Source organism: Rutilus rutilus, assembly GCF_951802725.1.
Source record: "Rutilus rutilus genome assembly, chromosome: 8".
NCBI lineage: Eukaryota > Metazoa > Chordata > Actinopteri > Cypriniformes > Leuciscidae > Rutilus > Rutilus rutilus.
In genome coordinates, this window is record NC_140222.1 from 12,519,071 (window position 1) to 12,540,220 (window position 21,150).

A 21,150-nucleotide genomic window follows, 5' to 3' on the forward strand; every position below is an offset into this window, starting at 1 on the left:
TGAAGGTGACTTGACTTAATATAACTCTGATTGTATTTGTCTGAAAGAAGATTAGGCTTGAGGGTGAGTAAATCATGGGCTAGTTTCATTTTAAAGTGAACTACTCCTTTAATCTAATTCATAATCAATTATTGAAATTAGTTGATTAGACATGTTCTATTGAAATTTGAATAAACACAACAAATGTTTCCAAAAAAACAGTTTTCATCCATTTAACTGATTTTAACTGATGATAATAATAACCATAATTTAATAATACAGTTTTTATATTTAATAATTGTTTAATACCGTAAACCATTATATTTCTGAGTCGGGTATCATACTGTGAAAATCTCATATCTTTACAACCCTACTCGGGGGACTCCCCAACCCACCCCCGCTGTTAAAAAAGTAACTCAGTAACTTTTACTCTGATTACATTTTAAATGAGCTACTTTTTACTTTTACTTGAGTAGATTTTTCGACCAGTACTTTTACTTGTACTTAAGTAAAATTGTATTGTAGTAATAGTACTTTTACTTGAGTAGAATATTTTATTACTCTTTCCACCTCTGGTTTGGCGTGACTGGCCTGGAACGCTACAAAGTCGTGAGTCGTGATTTACGTGCTCAAGAACCTGCCTGGAACGCAGCATTATGCCTTTTGTCTTTCATCATCATCATCATCATTTTTCTTTTTTTTTTCTTTTGGTCTTTGGATTCAATTTGCAATGTAGCCACCTAGTGGACTTTCTCTGTATGTGCATGTATTATGTCACTCAGGTGTTTCTAATTAGCACACATAAAAGAGGAAATTGTTTGGTTGGAAAGCACACCCTGAAGAAGGCTGTTTGTGCTGCTACGCGTGGGTTGCTTTCAGCAATACTTGAGTAAGTAGAAATTATTCCACAAACTCTAACTGACCAAGTTAAATTTACTTTGTTAATTTTATCTAATTTGTTAATTCCATACATGTATAAAATGTATATGTATGTTTATGATACATAAATGTATCATTTCCGAGTGCAAAAACTTTTTGCAAGGTTTTTTTTTTTCTCAGTGAAGAACTAGACCTTGAACTCAAGACACGCACATACATTTTAACATTTGACCTCTCAAATGTTAAAATATAACATTTGATTTATTACTATAAATCTATAACTAATATGCCAGAAATGGTAAAGTTTGATCTTTGCCCAGGACACTCCGATGCTATTGCCTGATATTATGTGTATAACATTTACATTTAGTCATTTAGCAGACGCTTTTATCCAAAGCGACTTGCATATTAGGACTAAATTAAGCGAGTCACCATGAAGAGGCACAAACAAAAACAACGCAAGAAGTGCTCAAAACACGATATAAATATGAACACGGTATAAATATGACCCATCTTCATGTAACAGTTATGAGACTGTTCTGGTGTTACACAGGCTCTGGCGCTTCACAAAATCTTCCTCTGAGATTCTGACGGCAACAATTTACAACCAAAGCGAGTTCTGAATAAATGTTCTGAAGTATTTTTGTGCTTTGTGTTTAAATGCGTGGAGAACCTCAGTGTGCAGCATATGAGTGCATGCAGTCATTTAACTTGTCCTGCTTATTCCTCTCAGGTTCATCATGGCAATGCTGAAAAGTTGTCTGCTTCTTTACATCCTCTTCTCCATGGGGAATACAGAAGGTAACCGAGACATTTATTTAGTTAAAATCCTTGCTATTTAAAAACATTTTGGAAATGTACAATATTCCATTGACTAATATTTGCCTGAGGGTTTACAGTGTATAAAGTACACATATTTTCAACACATAATCACACAAACAAAATCAGCTACATAAAAAAATAAATAAAAACATTCTTTGTAGTGAATGCTTTGCGAATAATTGTTGGGGGACTGAACAGAGTGCAAGGCAGATGCCCCGCTGGGTGGATCCAATCTGCACTCCAATGCTACAGACACTTTCCTCAACCGACTGACTGGAACACAGCAGAGGTAGTGTGTTACAACAAGATGATTTGGTCACACTTTATACTAGGTGTCTTTAACTACATCTAAAAGACAGATGTAAAGACATGTATGTACACAATAAGTGCATTGTATCAAACTATTAATTTAAACTGATAAAAGTTATTCTCTGGTGCAGTGAATGCTGCAAAAAAAAACAAATATAATTTCTTCATGGAAAAGTTAGTTCAGGCAAGGCAAAACAAAGTCAATTCAATAATATCGTAAATCTCAATGTACAATTAAGTAAAACCTATTCAACTTTTATTATAATAGTGTTCCCATCATGCACTGTGGCATGAATAATTAATAAGTTTGACTTTTCACTGTTTTCCAGCTGTATTTACACCTTTTTATCATAGCTTTTGTTGGTAGGTTTAGTAATTTGGGATTTTGTGTCATCTGTATTAATTTTCTACTACACAATCACTCAAACAATCTATCGAATGTTACCGTCATTGTGTACCAAGTATTGAGGTGTTCAGGTGATTCAATGTAAATTCAATATGTAATCTATTCAATATCTATTGTATATATTAAGATGTTTCTAAAAGAAGCATACACTGTAAATGTGTGGTTTAATTCATTGTTATATTGTCAGAGTAAAAATAGACTTTTGCAAATTTAACAATTAAAAGTAGATGTTACTTACTTCTATATGTGAAATTAAATATTAAGTAACATTTACGCAATTACTTTAATTAAATGTTAAGTGTAATTTAAATGTCAAACTAATTAAGCCCAATATTAAGTAGATTTTACTTTAACAGTAGCAGTAAAATTAACTTTGTGTCAGTGCAAATTGTTACGAGGCTTTTATCTAGTAAATCAGACTTTGCTTTATTCTAATTAAGAATTGGTTTTGTATTGACAACGAAAAAATCTGTCTCTTTAGAGAAACTGTCAAAGTCTTGGTGGGAATCTTGCATCTATGCAGTATAAAACGGAAAATGATTTCCTGCGGAGTCTGTTGCCGCCTTCCACACATTCTTGGATTGGTGCTAATGATAATGTACAAGTAAGTTCAATTGTGTGTCCTAAAGAGATCTATTCGTTTGTCTAAACTAAAGATTCTGCTTTAAACAGTAAAGGCAAAGTGTCTAATGAAGATAGTGTGACTTCAAATCTCAACTTAATTGGCTTCTTCCTGAAGACGGACAACATTAGTGCACTGTCTATTCACTCGCTTCACTCTTTAGGAAGGAAACTGGGTGTGGAGTGATGGAAAAGAGTTTATGTATACCAACTGGTGCGCTGGAGAACCTAACAATGCTGGTGTACCCGAGAACTGTTTGGAGATTTTTAACGTTGATGGTAAGAATGCTTTTTTTATCATTATACTTTCAGTTATAATTTAAAATCCAATTTCACACCACAGTAACTATTTATAAAATCTGTTTTTTTATTTTATTCTAACAACTCTATAATTATCAGAATAACTGATTTCATTATTCCACCTTACAGCTAGACGTTGCTGGAACGATGTGCCCTGTTCACGCTCGCTCTCCTATATCTGTTTAAAGAACCTGTGAGACCTTCACGCTGCTCCAGTTACTTTGATTGAATAAAATCATTCCGATTTTCCCTGAAACACCCCTCAAATTAATAAAAGCATTGAAAAAGCAAATTGTGCATTGTGGACATTCAAATTCATATATGTAAGAGCCTGATCTCACGGGAAAATGTACAAATTCTACGAGGTGGCTTATTCATACGATTTTTTTATTTATTTATTTATTTTTTATTTATTTTTTTTAAATCGTACATGTATTACAAATTGCACAATTTGTATGAATTCATACGAATGACCTACCCCGACCCCGCTCTAAACCTACCCATTTAGACAAATCGTATGAGAGAGGTCGTACGAAATAGCCAACTTTTATCATTCGTACGAATTGGTCGTGAGATAGCGTTGGTATGTAAACATAAGTATATTGTGTGGCAAGGTTTGAGGATGTGGTTGTTAGACTGGCATTAAACTTCATCATCATCAGGGGCGGTGTAGCCAAGTCCCACTACAATCAAAAGTTCAGCTGAGGCACACCAAATATGGATCAGATTCGAGAATCATGAGTGTAGAGGAGATTCTTTATGAGGCACTTATTTACAATATTGATATGCTTCTGTGATTGTATGTGGTCTACATAAAGAAAGAGGAATAATTCACAATAGTATTTGTCTATGTATGTCTCATTGCAGTAATTACACTCAGAAAATTAGCAACCATAACACAATAAATATAATCCACTTAAATGTCAATATTGTAATGACCTGGCAGTCAGCGCTAGCAGCTGGGTGCATTATGGGTAATTGTTTGTCTGGAGTTGATGCGTTAAAGCAAGATTGTTGGGTTTTGTGTTGGTAAAGTTATGTTTTTTTTTTTTTTTTTAAGTTCAGTCAGCTCCAACGTTTAATAACTGGCAGTTATTACAATAATCACAAGGAAGTTAACGAAAATAGTACACAGCATAATACACTCCTGTAAACAAACACACTCGCTGTATCAGCAAAACACAACATCTTGTCTAGTGATGATAACTCCAAGCAATATAAACATAGGAAATTACCAATCGCATGATCGACATAGGCTACTAATAAGGTAAAGATATATATATACATATAAACTTACATGTATTGCATGAACGCATCTACACAGAACAAACCCAACAGCATAAACTTGATTTACTGTCATCTTCTACCGGTGTGCGTCACTAATAACGGAACGTGCGGTAAACAATAAACACTGTTCCCAGGACAGGCTTTCTGACAGGCAGGTTATAAGGTTGCTGCAGCTGCACACACGCTTCATCATTGGCAAAAAATACATGTGCATTTTTGTTCCCTGGATTATAAGCAAATTAATGCATAGTAGTATTTCTATCTATACTATTTCTTCATTTAATAAATGCTTAAAACACAGGATACATTTCAGTTATTTCATTATTGTATTACCTTAATAAATTATTTTTCTACAAATAGCTTACAGTGCCATTTTTAATAAACCAAATACATTATGAGATTTCTTATAAAAACCTCTTTACAGTGTTTTACTCTTACATAAAGGTTTCTTATAAAAAACATAAGCCTGTTTATACGAGGCATTAATAATAACAAAATCAATTGCATGTTTCACCTGACAATACCAAGAACAAACAACAGGCTGCAGCTAAATTGAAGCACTGGTGCATGTTTCTGAATGGCTAAAAATGTCACATCTGCATCTTAACATTAACAAAACAGTCTGTGTGTTCTTCTCTAAGAGGTCCACGAGTGTACAGCAGGCTGATGTTTTTATTGAAGGAGAAAAACTCATGGTTGTTTCCTCATGATTATTTTAGACTCTAATTTAACTTTTAAATAGCATGTTAAAAAGGTGGCTAAAACCATCAGATATAATTTGGCTAACTTCAGACACATCAGGCCATATTTAACAACAGAGGCAGCCAAACTCTTTATGCATGCCATGATTTTTTCCCACATATCATATAGTTTTACAAGCTGGTCCCAAGCAAATGTGACAACTCTAAAACCAATTGAAACCCGTTATAAGTGTGGCATACAGTAGGTTTATTACGGAGACGTTTAAAGAAGAGTCGACTACGCCACCCTGGTCACTGAACCAGAGAAGTATCCTAATGAGGACACACAGGTTCGGTGTTTCCCTTACACAAAGAATTGGAGACGTGGGTATAAGAAAATACAAAAATATTCTTTATTGGACAAATGTAAAATATTAAAATATGCAGCAATTGGAATCAATCATCACTCCACACACACACACGATAACAATACAGACTTATCAGGACTTGTGATTACCGGAAGCAGGGTGAGCTAGCGCCAAACTTCTCCACATCAGCAATGGTCGAGAAGCACAAACACGTGCACCACACTGCACCCTCCCATCAACCAAGATCAATCACTATAGGTTATAGACCACACACACACGGTGCATCAGGCCCCACCACAAAAATAGAGCAACTAGCTCTCCTGCTCCGGACTCACAGTGCCTGAAAGACAAGAAAAACGAATTACAACAAAAGAAATAATTTACATGAATTCTAATTTACAAGACACAACCACAATACCCAATATCACAAAACAAAATATATGATGCACTCAAACCTGCAGTTATGGGCTTCAGTAAGGTTTTCAGTACATTGGTTTACAGTCACCAGCCTGTCCCGGCTTCACAGGCCGGCTAACACCCACAACCCTCTTTCCTCTGACCGGCTGAGGATCACTCACAAAATTATTAAGTAATGCAAATATTATTCACAAAAGGAAAACAGGGCGAACACATAAAAGATCAAAAACAAACAACATAAATGAAGTTAAATTATCCCAATAATAGGCCTAAAGCAAACTAACTCAAATATATTGAATGCTGGGCGTGCTCACATGAGAGCCACTACTGGCCAGCAGATTATTGAAATAAAACAATAAACAAAAATAAAAGATATTGGGAACAAAACAGCAGCAATGAAAGTCCCAATCCGAGCAGCAGTCTTCACGTACTTTTATAACAGCAGATTCATTCACCTGCAAAAGCCCGGATGTGAACTAAAATATACACCGTACTGGCACATCATTGTAATACAGTGATCACACATACCAACATGCGGCGATCGCGTCATTCATCCGGCAGCAACAGAGCGAGAACCAAATAATACCAAGGCGAGCTGAAATACACAGATAACCCAATGACTAAAGATTACTCAAAATAAATACGACCACAAGAGCCACAAAGACACTTACCAGAAAGCCAAACAGCAATACACCAGCGATGATTATTGTAGTAGTATGACGTGCGTTTGTATGCGGCAAACGGCGCGCGTTCACCAACCACTGTAAACACTCGGCTTGAACACGCGCTTCTCCACAAGCCGCACAGCACCTGACAAGAATTACGTTGTTAACCGTTTAGCGTCCGGTAGTAGATTTGAGCAATAATAACCAGCTGCCGTCAAACCCATGTACACAAAAGAAATATATTTGAAATATATTTTCAGAATATATTTTGGAATATGCAAATATTTGAAATTGGCCCAATAAATATATTTCACACTTAACATCATATATTTTTGTTATATTTCAATGTATTTTTTTCTGTATGGGTCCTCAAAAGTATCAAAATATATGTGGCATATATTCCAAATACATTGAAATATATTCTGAAATATAACAAAAAATATATGATGTTAAGTGTGGAATATATTTATTGGGCCAATTTCAAATATTTTGAAAATATATTTCAAATATATTTCTTTTGTGCATGGGGGGAACCGTAGAAACGGCGTTCGGTTGCAGGCAAGCGGGTACTACGCGCTCGCTGGCTGCAAAATGCATCTCCGAAGTCGCCTTCAGGGGACTGACAGAGCGAAGCATTGGCGGCATAAAAATATATGCCGCTAGACCGGGATTAGAACTCCGGTCTCATGCGGAAGACCTATAATTCCGCCACTGAGCCACAGGGGGATATAGGCTTTGAATGTGAGAAGAGTGGATATCACCCAGTTTCAGCGGGGCTGAAAACATTCCATTCTTCTTTCGCCAGTGACGCACGGGAACCGTAGAAACGGTGTTCGTTTGCAGGCAAGTGGGTACTACGCGCTTGCTGGCTGCAAAATGCATCTCTGCAGTCGCCTTCAGGGGACTGACAGAGTGAAGCATTGGCGGCAAAGGCGGCGTCAACATGTATTCTTCGGCGTTTGCTGGCAGGCAAGCGTGCTATAACAGACTCACTTGCTGCAATAATATTTCCAGTCGCCGAACAGGGAACTGAGAAATATGAGAGAAAAGAGGTGAGACCGACCAACGGTGGGACCGAGAACACTCTTTTCTCCTTCGCCGGTGAATGACGCGTGCAGAGACGTCATTGACACGTAAAGAAAAACTAATCCCGCCGTCCGCTTCCAGGAAGGGCAGCCTCGGAAAGGATGCCTGGCGAGTCCTCAGAGTCACCGTAGGCAATTGGCTCGGAGTGAGGGCGTTTCGCCGTCAGCGAGCGCGAGCGCTGCATATTAAGGCGTCGTGAAAAAGACGCAGCTCTTTTAGGGGTGAGTGTTGCAGCGAACACACACACACACACACACACAGAAAACAGAGCAATATAGCAATAAAGGATATAGGCGTCGGAAAGCGCAGCACGTACGGCTGTAGAAGGCGGCGTTGGCCAGCGGCTTCGAGGGCCCGTCCCGCTGAAGTGCTTGCTTCGAACGACGCTTGCTTCCGTGATCCAGCGATGCGTGCGCTTCGCTGAAGAGATTAAAATCAAGTGAATCAGCCTTCTCGAGCTCCTTTTATAGAGGTAAGCCACGCCCGTTACGGCGGGAAGTGGCGAGCATTGGCCTGATGTCATCTCAGGCCTCGCTCGATAGGCTTAAGCAGTTGCCGCAGAGCAGCCAATGAGCGAGCAAGCCGTCTCGCCATAGCTGACTGCTGCTGCCGCAACGCGTTTTACATATATGAAAATTAAAGGATAATTTTTTGCTTCAGTGTTTCGTGAAAAGAGACTTTTCCCGTAGCGTTTTGATAAAACGCAGTACGAGAGGACTCTCGTAAGAGAACCTAGCGATACGTTTTTTCAATCTCATCTGAAATGATCAGTGTTTGGGGTAATGCATTACAAGTAACATGCATAACGCATTCAGATTACTTTTTTGATGTTACAAGTAAAGTAATGTGTTACAAGTAACATGCATTACCTAATCAGATTACTTTTTGATCTAACAATTAAAGCTCCAATATGTAGGAATTTTGTAATAAAATTTCCGAAAATAACTTGCACAGTGTGATATATTTCCTCCAGTTGTGTACTTACAATATCTCAAAAGTCTCCAAAGATTTTTTTATTTCAGAGAAATTCCGATTTTAAATAACTGGCCGTCCCGGAAAATAAATGTCGCGCCTCAGTGACGCAATGTCTGCTCTATCCTTTTTTTCCGGTGTGGACCATGTGATAGGATATTCCGGATTTTTTTTTTTTTTTTTTTTTTACAACAACTTTATTGAGTTTTTTTTTCTTATCACAATAAACAATAAAGACGTCTGACAAAGAATAAAAAAAGAATAAAATAAAAAATATGACCCACCACACCGGAATATCACATGGTCAAATGCGGAAGTGGTGGTTAAAGCGTTATAGCCATAGACTGTATGGTTATAGCTGTTATGGATCACGATTACTCTTTGGCGAGTATTGAAGTGCCAACAAAACGAAAGCGTCCATATTCGGATACACGCGGAGTCACGGACTGTGTGACAAACGGAGGAATAAAACCCGGATAAATATCGGCCAGACGTTTTCGAGATGGAGAGAGCTGCGCGACTATCTTGGACTTGACAGAGACTCTGCTCTCGCGAGTGTATTGTAGACAGGTAAGACATGCAACTGTCAATAATAGCACTTATAAACAAAGTTATATTGCTCTTTGTACTTCGGTAAGGCTTTTTATCACGTGTGGTGACCGAGATTATGGCAGTACAATTAAATACAATCGGATAAGTTGTTAAAAATATATATTTAGTCATTACTTGCAAATGTTCGTTCAAATTAACTTTTAGATATTGGTTTGAACACGTTAAACAACACGGCATTAACCATAAAAACGTAAAACTGTACAACATAAACCAAACAAATCATTTGACAAATAGCTGTATGTTGTAACGGGATAATATAGCATAACATTTCACGTTCCTTGCAGTTCATTAATTATGATGACATAAAATAATACGATCAGACATACAGGTAATACAAAAACGAATAAATTACCTCATCCGTGATCATGATTCATTAATTCCATTTAGATACATTGCTATGGTGAAAACGCATTAAAAACGACATCTCCCATCGTCACCTCCTTCATAGCGTCATCAAGCTTCGCCTTTGTTATTGTTGAAACTGCGCCCTCTTGTGGTCACATACCAAAGTTACATAGTGGAGCTTTAACTACAAGTAAGGTGCATTACCTAATCAGATTACTTTTTGATGTAACGAGTAAAGAAACGCATTACAAGTAACATGCATTACGTAATCAGATTACTTTGTGATGTTATGAGTAAAGAAACGCATTACAATAACGCATATTACATAATCAGATTACTTTTTGATGTTATGAGTAAAGAAACGCATTACAAGTAACAGGCATTACCTAATCAGATTACTTTTTGATGTTATGAGTAAAGAAACGCATTACAAGTAACATGCATTACCTAATCAGATTACTTTTTGATCTAACAATTAACTACAAGTAATGTGCATTACCTAATCAGATTACTTTTTGATGTAACAAGTAAAGAAACGCATTACAAGTAACATGCATTACGTAATCAGATTACTTTGTGATGTTATGAGTAAAGAAACGCATTACAATAACGCATATTACATAATCAGATTACTTTTTGATGTTATGAGTAAAGAAACGCATTACAAGTAACATGCATTACCTAATCAGATTACTTTTTGATGTTATGAGTAAAGAAACACATTACAAGTAACATGCATTACATAATCAGATTACTTTTTGATGTTATGAGTAAAAAAGTGCATTACAATAACGTGCATTACGAAATCAGATTACTTTTTGATCTAACAAATAAAGTTATGCATTACAAGTGTCATACATAATCACATGACTTTTTTCTATGTCAATGAAAATTACTTTCTAATAATACAAATACATTTATTTACAGTAAAAAAAGTCACTGCAGATTAAGTTTTTAAGTTTTAAATTTCAAAAACAATATTCACATTATAATTATGAATTGTAGCTGAAATATAGCAGTTGATGCATGACGTCCACTACAGTGGACATGTGATTAATCAGAGTTTTCTCTCAATCTAAAATCAAAACTTGGGAAATTTTACTGTGATATGACTCATTTGATATTGCTTGATGCTCCAATATTTTTTTTTTACCTACAAGAGTCTCCTAGATTAGAAGGAATGGGTGGATATTCCGGAGCAACTTGGCATGTCTGACTGACCCTTGGCCATCTTGGTTTGGAGGGGGAAAAAATCGAAACACAACGGCTTGCCACTTGGTTGCAATTTATAGGATGATGCACAAGGGTCCAATGAAGAGATTGATGTGCAACTTTGCCATAAAAACCCGTGCAAATTCAAGAAAATGCATTTTTAATAGCTGTCCACTGTAGTGACCACTATGCGTGAAAGGGTTCAGGTAAATGATGAGAGACAGTGAAGATATTCTCATTCATATCAGAGTCTCATAAAGACAGAGGGGTACACTTTCTATTTGTATTTTGTATTTATTCATCTATTTTATTTTTGGCTTCATGATTGACTCACTTTTTTCTCTTTTTGCACTTGAGAAACAAAGAAAGATGGGAAAGGAGAAGTGAACAAATGATTAGCAACTATAGCTCTGTGATGCTCTATTCAGCCAGCCATCTGTACTTTACTTACTCATTTTGATAATGTACAGGCCAGCCGCGTACACACCCTAACACTATATTAAGAGTGGCCAACTGCCCTCTACGATAAATACAGTTTGGGGGTCTCAACCCAGATTGTAATCTACACGTGACCACGTTAAAAGGATTGTTGCTCCGAAACAGGTTTCCGCCCACTGGAGTTCCTCCTCTGCCACAAACTGGGTTAATAACATTTTCATTTGCTTGTATGAAGGTGTTGACAGGTTTGCAGACACCGCCAGGTCCAGTGATGCCTCTGTTTCTGATTTCACTGGTACACATTTCCACGTTCACAAAAGGACCCACATGCTGATTGCGGAAATGTTGATAACCGGGGGGTTGAGCATGAGTGGAGAACGACACACACAAGACCAGCAGCAGAGTCACAACAGACTGATGAATCTCCATGACCTGATGAACAACACACACATCAAAACACCTTTACTGACATCTGACTTACTAAAGCAGTTTGGTTGTGATTAGCAAATAAAATACTGATGAGACCCTTCCTTCATTTTTACTTGCACATATCTTAATTTAAATTGATCCAGTTGTGCACGTTTTCTACATAGTTGATTCCAATCCCTTTGTTTTCTGTATTTGTGTAAAGGTGTTTTTGACTGTACTTTGTTTCCATCAAGTCCATTCCATTGAGTCAAGACAAATATCTTGTATATCGTATACTTGCTGATTCAAATTCTTAACATTTAAAGTCAAGGTAAATCACCCCAGAAAACATTTTTCTCAAAGTATGTTGCTTTTTAATACTTATTACTCAATGCTTTGAAGATTATTGATAGCCTTTTTCCCCCCAAAAAAATACATACATGCTACAAATATGTTGAGTGAGCTCATGTGAACTGATACTCACAGGTTGCAGTCTATAGTCTGAGATAGTAAACCTCTGGCCTTTATTATGATGCACCTTCACAAAGTCCAAGTGAATGCAGTCAGGCTTAATCTTGGGGTTAGATGAATCTTCAGGTAGATTATCTGCAAATCAGATGTGTTTCAGCAGCGTCGTGAGATCTCAGGAGATGATCAAGCAGACGCAGAGACAGGACATATTTATACACTTGATAAAGCAGAATCATCCATGATGTCCAGGCCATCCAATCATAGTACTCAAAGATCAACCCTACCATATATAGAATATTAAGAAATATAATAGTGAGCGGTTAAATGTTCAAATGTATGTGTGTGTCTTGAGTTCCCGTTTGTGTGCGAGTGTATAAGTGTGTTCAAGGCCTAGTCCATGATGTGCACATAACATAACGAAAACAAGTTACACAAGGGCAGCCTTACACAAGAATTGTCAAAACTGGAGCCTGAGAAATGAGAACATATTGACACTTGGTGTCACGACACTGACTTTAAAATGTCCCGGTCCACTCAGGATTTGAGTGAGCATTCAGTCGTGTGACACATGAAGAGTTTCATAGTGACACTTCTCTGATGAAGATTGAGAGATAATAACCAAAGAGTAGATCATTTAAACACATTATATCAGAAACAGGCAACACTATTACTGCAGTAAAAGCTTCAAAGAATTGTTGAAAAAATATAACAAAATGTGTGTCACGCTGCGGCAAGGATGAAGCAGAGAGAGAATCCAAGTGCAAGCATACATTTAATGAAACAAACAGGTAATCCAGGCGGAACACGGAACTCAGGACAAGAACAGGTAACAGTACATTAAACAACGACCGACAACCAACAACTGAAGCACAGAGGTTTAAATACACAGACAAACAAGCTAAACAAGATAACAAGGGGGTGTGGCTAATTAGAAACACCTGGGAGAACTAATAAGCAAGAAAAACTACAAAGGACTACAAAACATGACAGAACAGGAAATAACAAAAGTGCACACAAGACAAGGGAAACACAGAACAGGAAACATTACAATGTGTCATTACTAAAGTGAATTAATATTAGCCCATAAGCAGGGTGAAAGAGAACAAATATGATTTATTTAAACTATATATAAAAAGGCAGCGGCTATTTGCACCTAGTACAAATATCGATATTATCTGTATTATAGTGTATATTATCGATATTACTGTATATACACACTAAATGTGAAAATAACATATTTTCTATAGTCTGTAAAAAGTGAACATGTGCAGTTGTTGCTTTAAGGAGGTATTTCTATCTGATTCTACCTGCAAATTTTAATTTTGTTGTTGTAACCTAATTCAGTCAGGTTTATGTAACAAAACAAGGGAATGCTGTTTTAACTTAGTTGAGTTACATTGACCCAACATACAGTTTTTTTATTTAAAGGAACACTCCACCATTTTTTGAAATAGGGCTTATTCACCTTCTTTCATACATTTAGATAGGTGGGTAAATGCATTTTTGTCTCAGTGCATGCATTGTTTTAGTTTGACAGGGTCGGCGCTAGCTTAGCTTAGCACAATGAATGGAATCCTTTGTTGCCAGCTAGCATGTCCTGAGTAAAAGTGATAAAAAAAATTAATAATATATATTAATAATAAGTAATTACTTCTTGTGGCCTGCGTATTCACAACGAGTACAAATAGCGATGCAGATTAACACTAGGCGATTTCTTAGGCAGATATTGACTTGGGACTATATTATGGGGAAGCACAGGCGAAGCACGGCTACTTAGGCGAAGCACAGCTACTTGGGCGCAGACATATCACGCAACACATGAAATCCCACGACTTCCGTCAACATACCGGTGTGCAAGGAGTCAAAACACAGAAGAACAACACGCGTGATCTGCACCGAGTGTCTTCGCTTTTGGATTGTTTTTTTTTGAGAAGTTACAGCTACAGTTACAGCAAACATGGTAATTATCTGCGTAGCAAAAGGTTGTGAGAACAAGCAAAGGACATAGGCTACACGAATGTAATGCTTCACAGAATTCCATCGAATGATGTTTTATTAACAAAGTTCGGGAGGAGCACGTTCAAATAATCAAGCAATCAATCAATCAACTCATCAAACAATTACCATGTCTACCCTATCAGCATGAGAGGAAGCATATATATATTCACTCTGTCAACTCACCTAACTTCCTTGACAGTTTTCAGCATCCCTCCACCACCCCGACTCCTCACTCTTGGCTTGTTCTTTCACAGCCAGGAATACGGGGGGAGTACTCTGGGTTCGGGCCAAATACCGAGCCCGGAGCCCTCTCCTCGGACAGCACGCCAAATACGCATTTATTCTATCTGACTTATTTGTAAGTGTGAACTCGTGAAATGTGGAACTGAGAAATAAATGGCTAGCTGCTCTGGAGATCTGTACTTCAACGCCTCTTTACAAAATTAAACAGTATCGTGTTTGCGAAGAGCATTTTGTACTGGAGGACTAAGTTACTTTGAAAAAATGGAATATGGGCCCAGAAAGACGGTACTACGTCTGAAACATACGGCCGTCCCCATCCCATCTATTTTCAAAGCACAGGCAGAACAAAGTGCACATGTAAGTTGTCTTTTATTACTCTTCCTTATGTTAATCTGTGTCTTTATTTGGTTGTAAGATAGATGCTGATAAGCTGTATATAGACTACGGTTCAAATAACGTTAGCCTCCTCTAGTATAACCTCATGTTGAATTCAACCTGTTTAGCATGAACAACCAAACTAAAATAAAAATCGCTGTTATCGTTACCTGTAAAATGAAATGACTGAGGGCTAAGTTAGCTATATTTCTCTCACCGAGTTAGGCTCAGGGGTTTTAGTATAACTACTATGAGGAGAAGGCTACAAGCAGTTTACTATACATGTGTTATGTTTAAAATAATACTTACTCTGTGGACAGCTGTCCATTTGGTCCATTCGGCGTGGGGCGTTTTTTCCAGTTCACTTTATCACACCGGAAAAAAAAATCGAGTACTGCCGGATGGATCAGCGCCGTGAAATCCTCGGTAGCTGTGACACAACTGCGGGCACGCTCATCTTGATCTGACACGTTGAGCCTGGTTATCGATGGCAGTAACTTGTCCCACTCGCCACAGCACAGACACTCTATTTCAGTCGGCATATTCCCCCACATTCACACCACCAGTTCGTGTTGGCTCTCATTCTCACGTCCTCGGGCTGTTGAGCGATCGCAACCTCCGCCTGTCGTTCTATTTCCACTCATTTTCTGTAAACTCTTGTATTGATACTTTGCAGTCACGTGATATCTGGCGGGCAACAAACGCGGTTAGTGCGACAAAATCGCACAACAACTATCTGGCATGTCGTGTACACCTCAAAACACCAACTTTTGTATATTAAAACTGGCAACGTCCTGGCAAGATCCTTGATTACTGGTTTTCGTTGCTAGAGAATGACGTTCTTGCCCGCCAGCCAGTACAACTGACGTCACGTGCAAAGTATCAATATAGGTATGGTTCTGGCACAAAATCAGCCATGTTCATCGCCATTCATGTACTGTTGGGAAAATAGCCAGGCAGCTACTATTCACACCGGTATGTTGACGGAAGTCGTGGGATTTCATGTGTTGCGTGATATGTCTGCGCCCAAGTAGCTGTGCTTCGCCTAAGTAGCCGTGCTTCGCCTGTGCTTCCCCATAATATAGTCCCAAGTCAATATCTGCCTAATGATGCATTCACACCGGACGCGAATAGCGCGTCAGGCGCGAGTGATTTCAATGTTAAGTCAATGCAAAGACGCGTTACGCGCGTAAAAAATTCCTGCGGCGCGAATGAGCCGTTTAGCGTGGCGCGGTAGACGCGAATTCGCCTCATTCGCGCGTCAAGTTCGCGAGAATGACGCGAATTGAGCGTCTGGCGCGTTAAGCACGTTACGCGCAAATGATTTTATTAGTGCTATTTGTGCATTCACGCGTTTGACGCGAATTCGCGTCTGCCGCCCGAGTTGAAAAATCTGAACTTCTGCGTCAATTCGCGCCGTGTTAACCAATCAGGAGCCTGCTTGCATGCTGCTGTCACGTGGTGAAGTGACAGTTTATAATGTTATTTTATGTTTGGCCTCAATAAATTATTTTGTAATATGAATAAATGCACAATAAAGCAAATAAATACATAAAACTCGATTTCAATATGAGAGATACTCATTTTGTATTGAATGCTATTTATTCCATATCTATTCTAGATTATATGAAACATTATTAATCTAATGTAAAGACAACAAACACAATTTAGTGTATAAAAACAACTATTTTATTATCAAAACAAAAATAAATCACAGATTAGGTGCGGGCGAGGGTGAACCTCGCGCCCCGAGCTGTACAGCACGGGCTCGTCAGGCAGCGACCACTCGAGGCCGAGGCTTATACGGCCTACGCTGTCCTCGTCAGCGTCCTCACCGTTAGGTCCACCAAACCTACCCCCTGGAGCAAATTGTGAAACTCCTGAAATCCTCCGGAGGGTTTGGTGGACCTGAGTACAGCCACGATGTCCCCTACGCAGCTGTTTCTGCTCTCCAGAGCATATACGAGCGGTGATTCTCTCGATTAATGCTAATGCTCGATAAACATCTAAAAAAAGATGGCCGCCAACAGGTTTCGAAACTTTCGCCTCTGACGCGTGTAAATTTCGCTTCAAATTTTTGATTTTACGTGCGTCAATTTCGCTCTTGACACGCGAATGCACACAAAGTGGTCAAGCGTATAAATAGAGGCGGCAGGCGCGAATTTTGATGCGCTATTTGCGTCCGGTGTGAACGCACAGTAAGAAATCACATAGTGTTAATCTGCATCGCTATTTGTACTCGTTGTGAATACGCAGGCCACAAGAAGTAATTTACGTGTTTTTTTTTGTTTTGTTTTTTATCACTTTCACTCAGGACATGCTAGCTGGCAACAAAGGATTCCATTCATTGTGCTAAGCTAAGCTAGCGCCGACCCTGTCAAACTAAAACAATGCATGCACTGAGACAAAAATGCATTTACCCACCTATCTAAATGTATGAAAGAATGTGAATAAGCCCTATTTCAAAAAACGGTGGAGTGTTCCTTTAAGCTCAGATTGGACACATTCGACACATGCACTCTTGCTGATCTGAGAATTTAGTTTCTATGACAAATCGTGATTTGGGGTTATTATAAACAAAGATGAAAAACACATAAAATAACACTTAATCCCCAAATTTACTCTCCTAATGCAGTCCCTTGCAAAGCATGCTGGGAACTACAGATCCTCTGCTCAGGGCTGTATTTCTCAAAAGCATCGTGAGCGAAGTTGACCATTGGTGGCAAAAGCATGATCTACTTAGGCTTTCAATGATTTTGGGAAACACAGCCCTGGACAGTGGATCTGTAGTTCCCTGCATGCTTTGCAAGGGACTGCATTGGGAGACGCATCCATATCTGTGAGGTAACTTTAGCTTAAATACTGAATTGACCCAGACCTTCTCTTAAATGAGCTATAGCGGTCTTCATCTTTAGCCATCACCATGTTTTGAAATGATCCTATGCAATGTCTAAGGAGCTGCATGAGTGAAAACTATAACATATATTAGTTCAACATCAGCACAGCCTCACGGCTTCAGAGTAAAACTGAATGTAAAACCTCTGTTTGTGCCATTAAGGCACAAAGTCATGTTGCTGATTAAATGAATATGTTTTGTTATGGACTCACAGTAATTAAGGGAATCACCTCATGGTCTCAGCTGGTTCTTAAAAGCCCATTCCCATTAGCTTTTTATACATAATCTCCTTTTTCTCAGGGTGTCGTATTACATACGAATGTACAGTTGCACAGGTCACGGACACTTTTCACAATGAAAAACAAGCCATCCAAGGAATGTGGTTGCTGGTGTTGCGGGTATGGAGGAGCTCACATGTTTTTTATATACCCATCACACCTCCCTTCAGGGGCAGCAGTGACCTCCTGCCTTAGGTTGTCCTCTGCTTGGCCAAAAGAGGATCTTACTCATCATTGAGAAATCGCCTCATGCACACTGGTAACTGATCTTTCCCATTACAAAATCTTTGACAGTTTTCAGTTTTCAAGTATTTTCTGGAGCTTAGGGGAAGTGCATTCAAGAACCATCAGAGCCATTTGGACTGCATAATAGTGCTAAAACAGGGAGACAGGTTCATGACAGCAGTATTTAATAACTAAAATCCAGTAGACATCTTCAAAGCAGCAACACAGCAATGCTTAGATTATACTCAGTGAATTTAGATATCACAACCGTCCATTCAGTGTAATGTTCTGCTACCTCTGTAACCAACACCATTGGGCCTGTATCATTGTGGAGACTAAGATGAGGCAAATAAGTTACGGTTCACAGAGCAAAGCAGCGATCCATTTGGTTGAAACTACAATGTATTGCTTCTATAGCTTTTAAGGTCTGTAATATGACCTCACATTTCTGCATCAATAGATTATTTATTATTTTCACAATCTCTCTTAAATGCATTAAGTAATTGAAGTACTTAACTGCTAGTTGCCCTCAAAATGTATAAAATCTGAAATGAAGATTTTTTTTTTTAATGCTTTTAGCATTCTTTGAACATCTCTGCATGATTTTCAACTGAAACACATTTTGTTATCACTTATGACACAGGCTCAGATAGCAGCTTTTAGCTGACTTTGAATGAGAGAGAGAGGCTCTGAGGCATTTGGGGATGGTACACTGCATTTTCACTAACTTCTAACATCAGACCTTATCTAATGACATGCATTTTCAAATAAACATCTTTGTTTATATTTGTCACGTAACTGCTCCGAGACATGAAGGTAGATCCAAATGCAGCTTTTATTTAAGGGCAATCCAAAGGCGTAATCCAAAGGCGTAATCCAAAGGCGTAATCCAAAGTACAGGCGAAGTCAAACACAGGCAGGCAGTACGTACAAACAAGCAAACAAACAAGGCAGGGGTCAGAGACAAAAGAGTAATCCAGGGAACAGGGCAAGAAATCCAAAAAACCAAGAGACATGAAACCAGGGAGAATGCTCAAAAATGCAGTGTGACACAAACAAAACTTCGCAGTGAGTGAAGGGGTGAACCAGGCTTATATGGGGTGTTTGATCATGAGGTGCAGGTGTGTAATGCAGTGCAGGTGTATGGAGTAATCAGTTCAGGTCGATGCAGGATGGGAAATGTAGTCTGTGAGTGAATATGATAGTCTGGTGTGGAGTGCCCTCTGGTGGCTTTCAAAGGTACTCCAGCTGGTGACCGTTACAATAGTAGTCTTTTTACTTTACATATTTTTGCAGCTCACATGTTTCTTCTTTTGGCATCATTAGATCTAATGAAGTACTTTACACTGTCTGCCATGTTGCATTGTATGCCACGTGACTTTCTTATACCCAGGTCTCATAACACATAATTAAACACTTGACAAAATAAGTTACATTACAATAGAGAGAAACGAATATACAGGAAGACTTTGAACCAGGGTAGTAGTCATCATTTCAGAAGTGAGGGGACAGAAATGTCAGGTGTAATAGTTTTATCTGATCTTTGTCTAACTGACAGATTTTTATCCCATCTCCTGCTATTAATTCGGTAAGAAATCGAACGCACTGCGGAACAATACCATTAACATCTATAGTACTTTTTTCCTATATTTTTTTGACTACTGTACATGTATTTAGCCTATGTACTACAAACACTTGTGGATTAAGTCCTCACTGATTTTATACAATGTAAAAAAATATCACTGAATAAAGAAGAAAATATACAGTATCAGAACAACAACAACAAAAAAGATTGGAATGATATCTTGTTTTATGTTAGCATAAAAAAATAAAAAAATAAATAAAATAACAGGTCTTCTCCCAAGACCTAGGACAATAAAATGTGATTTTGTAACATCATAATATATACTTTTTTTTTTTTTTTTTTTTTTTTTTTACAAATGTAATATATCTCACTTTTTTATGTTTTTACTCTACATTTGTGCAGTGTTGAGGGGGTGCACTGAGATATATATATAAATATAAATATATATATATATATATATATATGAAGAGTTCAGATGCAAAAGCCTCTAAGTGCCATCTGAAATTTTCTTCTAAAATTAGTATTTTTATCAAGCTCGTATATTTAAGTTCAGTAATTTCACTTTAATGACAATTCATAGGTAATTTTCAATGTCATTAAAGTGAAATAACTGAACATAAACATACAAGCTTGATAAAAATGATCATTCTAGAAGAAAATTTCAGATGGCACTTAGAGGCTTTTGCATCTGAACTCTTCATATATATATATATATATATATATATATAACATGCACAGAAAACGAAGGGCCCACGCCACAACACATCCATGATAGAGCGTAAACACACATTTTGCATCATTTTTATTTTATTTTTATAAAATCCTTTTTTTTTTTTTTTTTAAATAAATAAAAATTAAATTGATTTTATATCAATTTAAACTGCACACATGTAGAGTAAAAACAAGGGAGAGTTATTACTATAAAAAATATATATTATGTTACAAAATCACATTTTATTGTTTGGGGTCTCTCAACATCCTGGGTGTACAGTAAAAATGTATAACGTATATGGGTTAATAGCTCTTTTCTATGTGAATATATTGTAAAATGTAATTTATTCCTGGGTCAAAGCTTAATTTTCAGCATCATTCCAGTCTCCAGTGTCACATGATCCTTCAGAAATCAATCCATTATGCTGATTTGCTGCTCAAAAACATGAATTATTATTATCAATGTTGAAAACAGATGTGCTGCTTCATATTTTAGTGTTTACACACTGTGACATGAACAGGTGACCTACTACAGTACAACTACACCCCAGTGCACACCGCC

The 21,150-nt window shown here is 37.8% G+C and overlaps 1 protein-coding gene and 1 long non-coding RNA gene across 4 annotated transcripts; one reads left to right on the plus strand and one right to left on the minus strand.

Moving 5' to 3' along the window:
• Nucleotides 1–641: 641 nt before the first annotated feature.
• On the plus strand, nt 642–3,608 carry LOC311295132 (galactose-specific lectin nattectin-like). Of its 2 annotated transcripts, none has more exons than XM_084416351.1 (6): nt 642–868; nt 1,592–1,659; nt 1,879–1,969; nt 2,877–2,999; nt 3,181–3,295; nt 3,446–3,608. In XM_084416351.1, the coding sequence occupies exons 1-6, from the start codon at nt 738–740 to the stop codon at nt 3,500–3,502; spliced, it is 585 nt and encodes a 194-aa protein (XP_084272477.1). In that variant the 5' UTR covers nt 642–737; the 3' UTR covers nt 3,503–3,608. The 2 variants fall into 2 exon arrangements, with proteins under 2 accessions (XP_084272477.1, XP_084272476.1); XM_084416350.1 differs by having other exon boundaries at nt 646–868; nt 1,842–1,969.
• Nucleotides 3,609–5,672: 2,064 nt separating this feature from the next.
• LOC311295140 lies at nt 5,673–12,642 on the minus strand. 2 transcript variants are annotated; one of them, XR_014628177.1, is made up of 3 exons: nt 12,291–12,642; nt 10,491–11,830; nt 5,673–10,429 (listed from the first exon to the last, which is right to left on the minus strand). It is a non-coding gene; the product is annotated as an uncharacterized lncRNA (long non-coding RNA). The 2 variants fall into 2 exon arrangements; XR_014628178.1 differs by having other exon boundaries at nt 5,673–11,830.
• Between the last annotated feature and the right edge of the window lie 8,508 nt (nt 12,643–21,150).

Excerpts from the sequence above, each read along its gene's own strand:
- LOC311295132 (XM_084416350.1), top strand. The coding sequence starts at position 738 with ATGTGCATGTATTATGTCACTCAGGTGTTTCTAATTAGCACACATAAA. Across the intron at positions 869-1,591 it reads TTGCTTTCAGCAATACTTGA|GTTCATCATGGCAATGCTGA; the intron begins GTAAGTAGAAAT and ends TATTCCTCTCAG. Across the intron at positions 1,660-1,841 it reads CTCCATGGGGAATACAGAAG|TGAATGCTTTGCGAATAATT; the intron begins GTAACCGAGACA and ends CATTCTTTGTAG.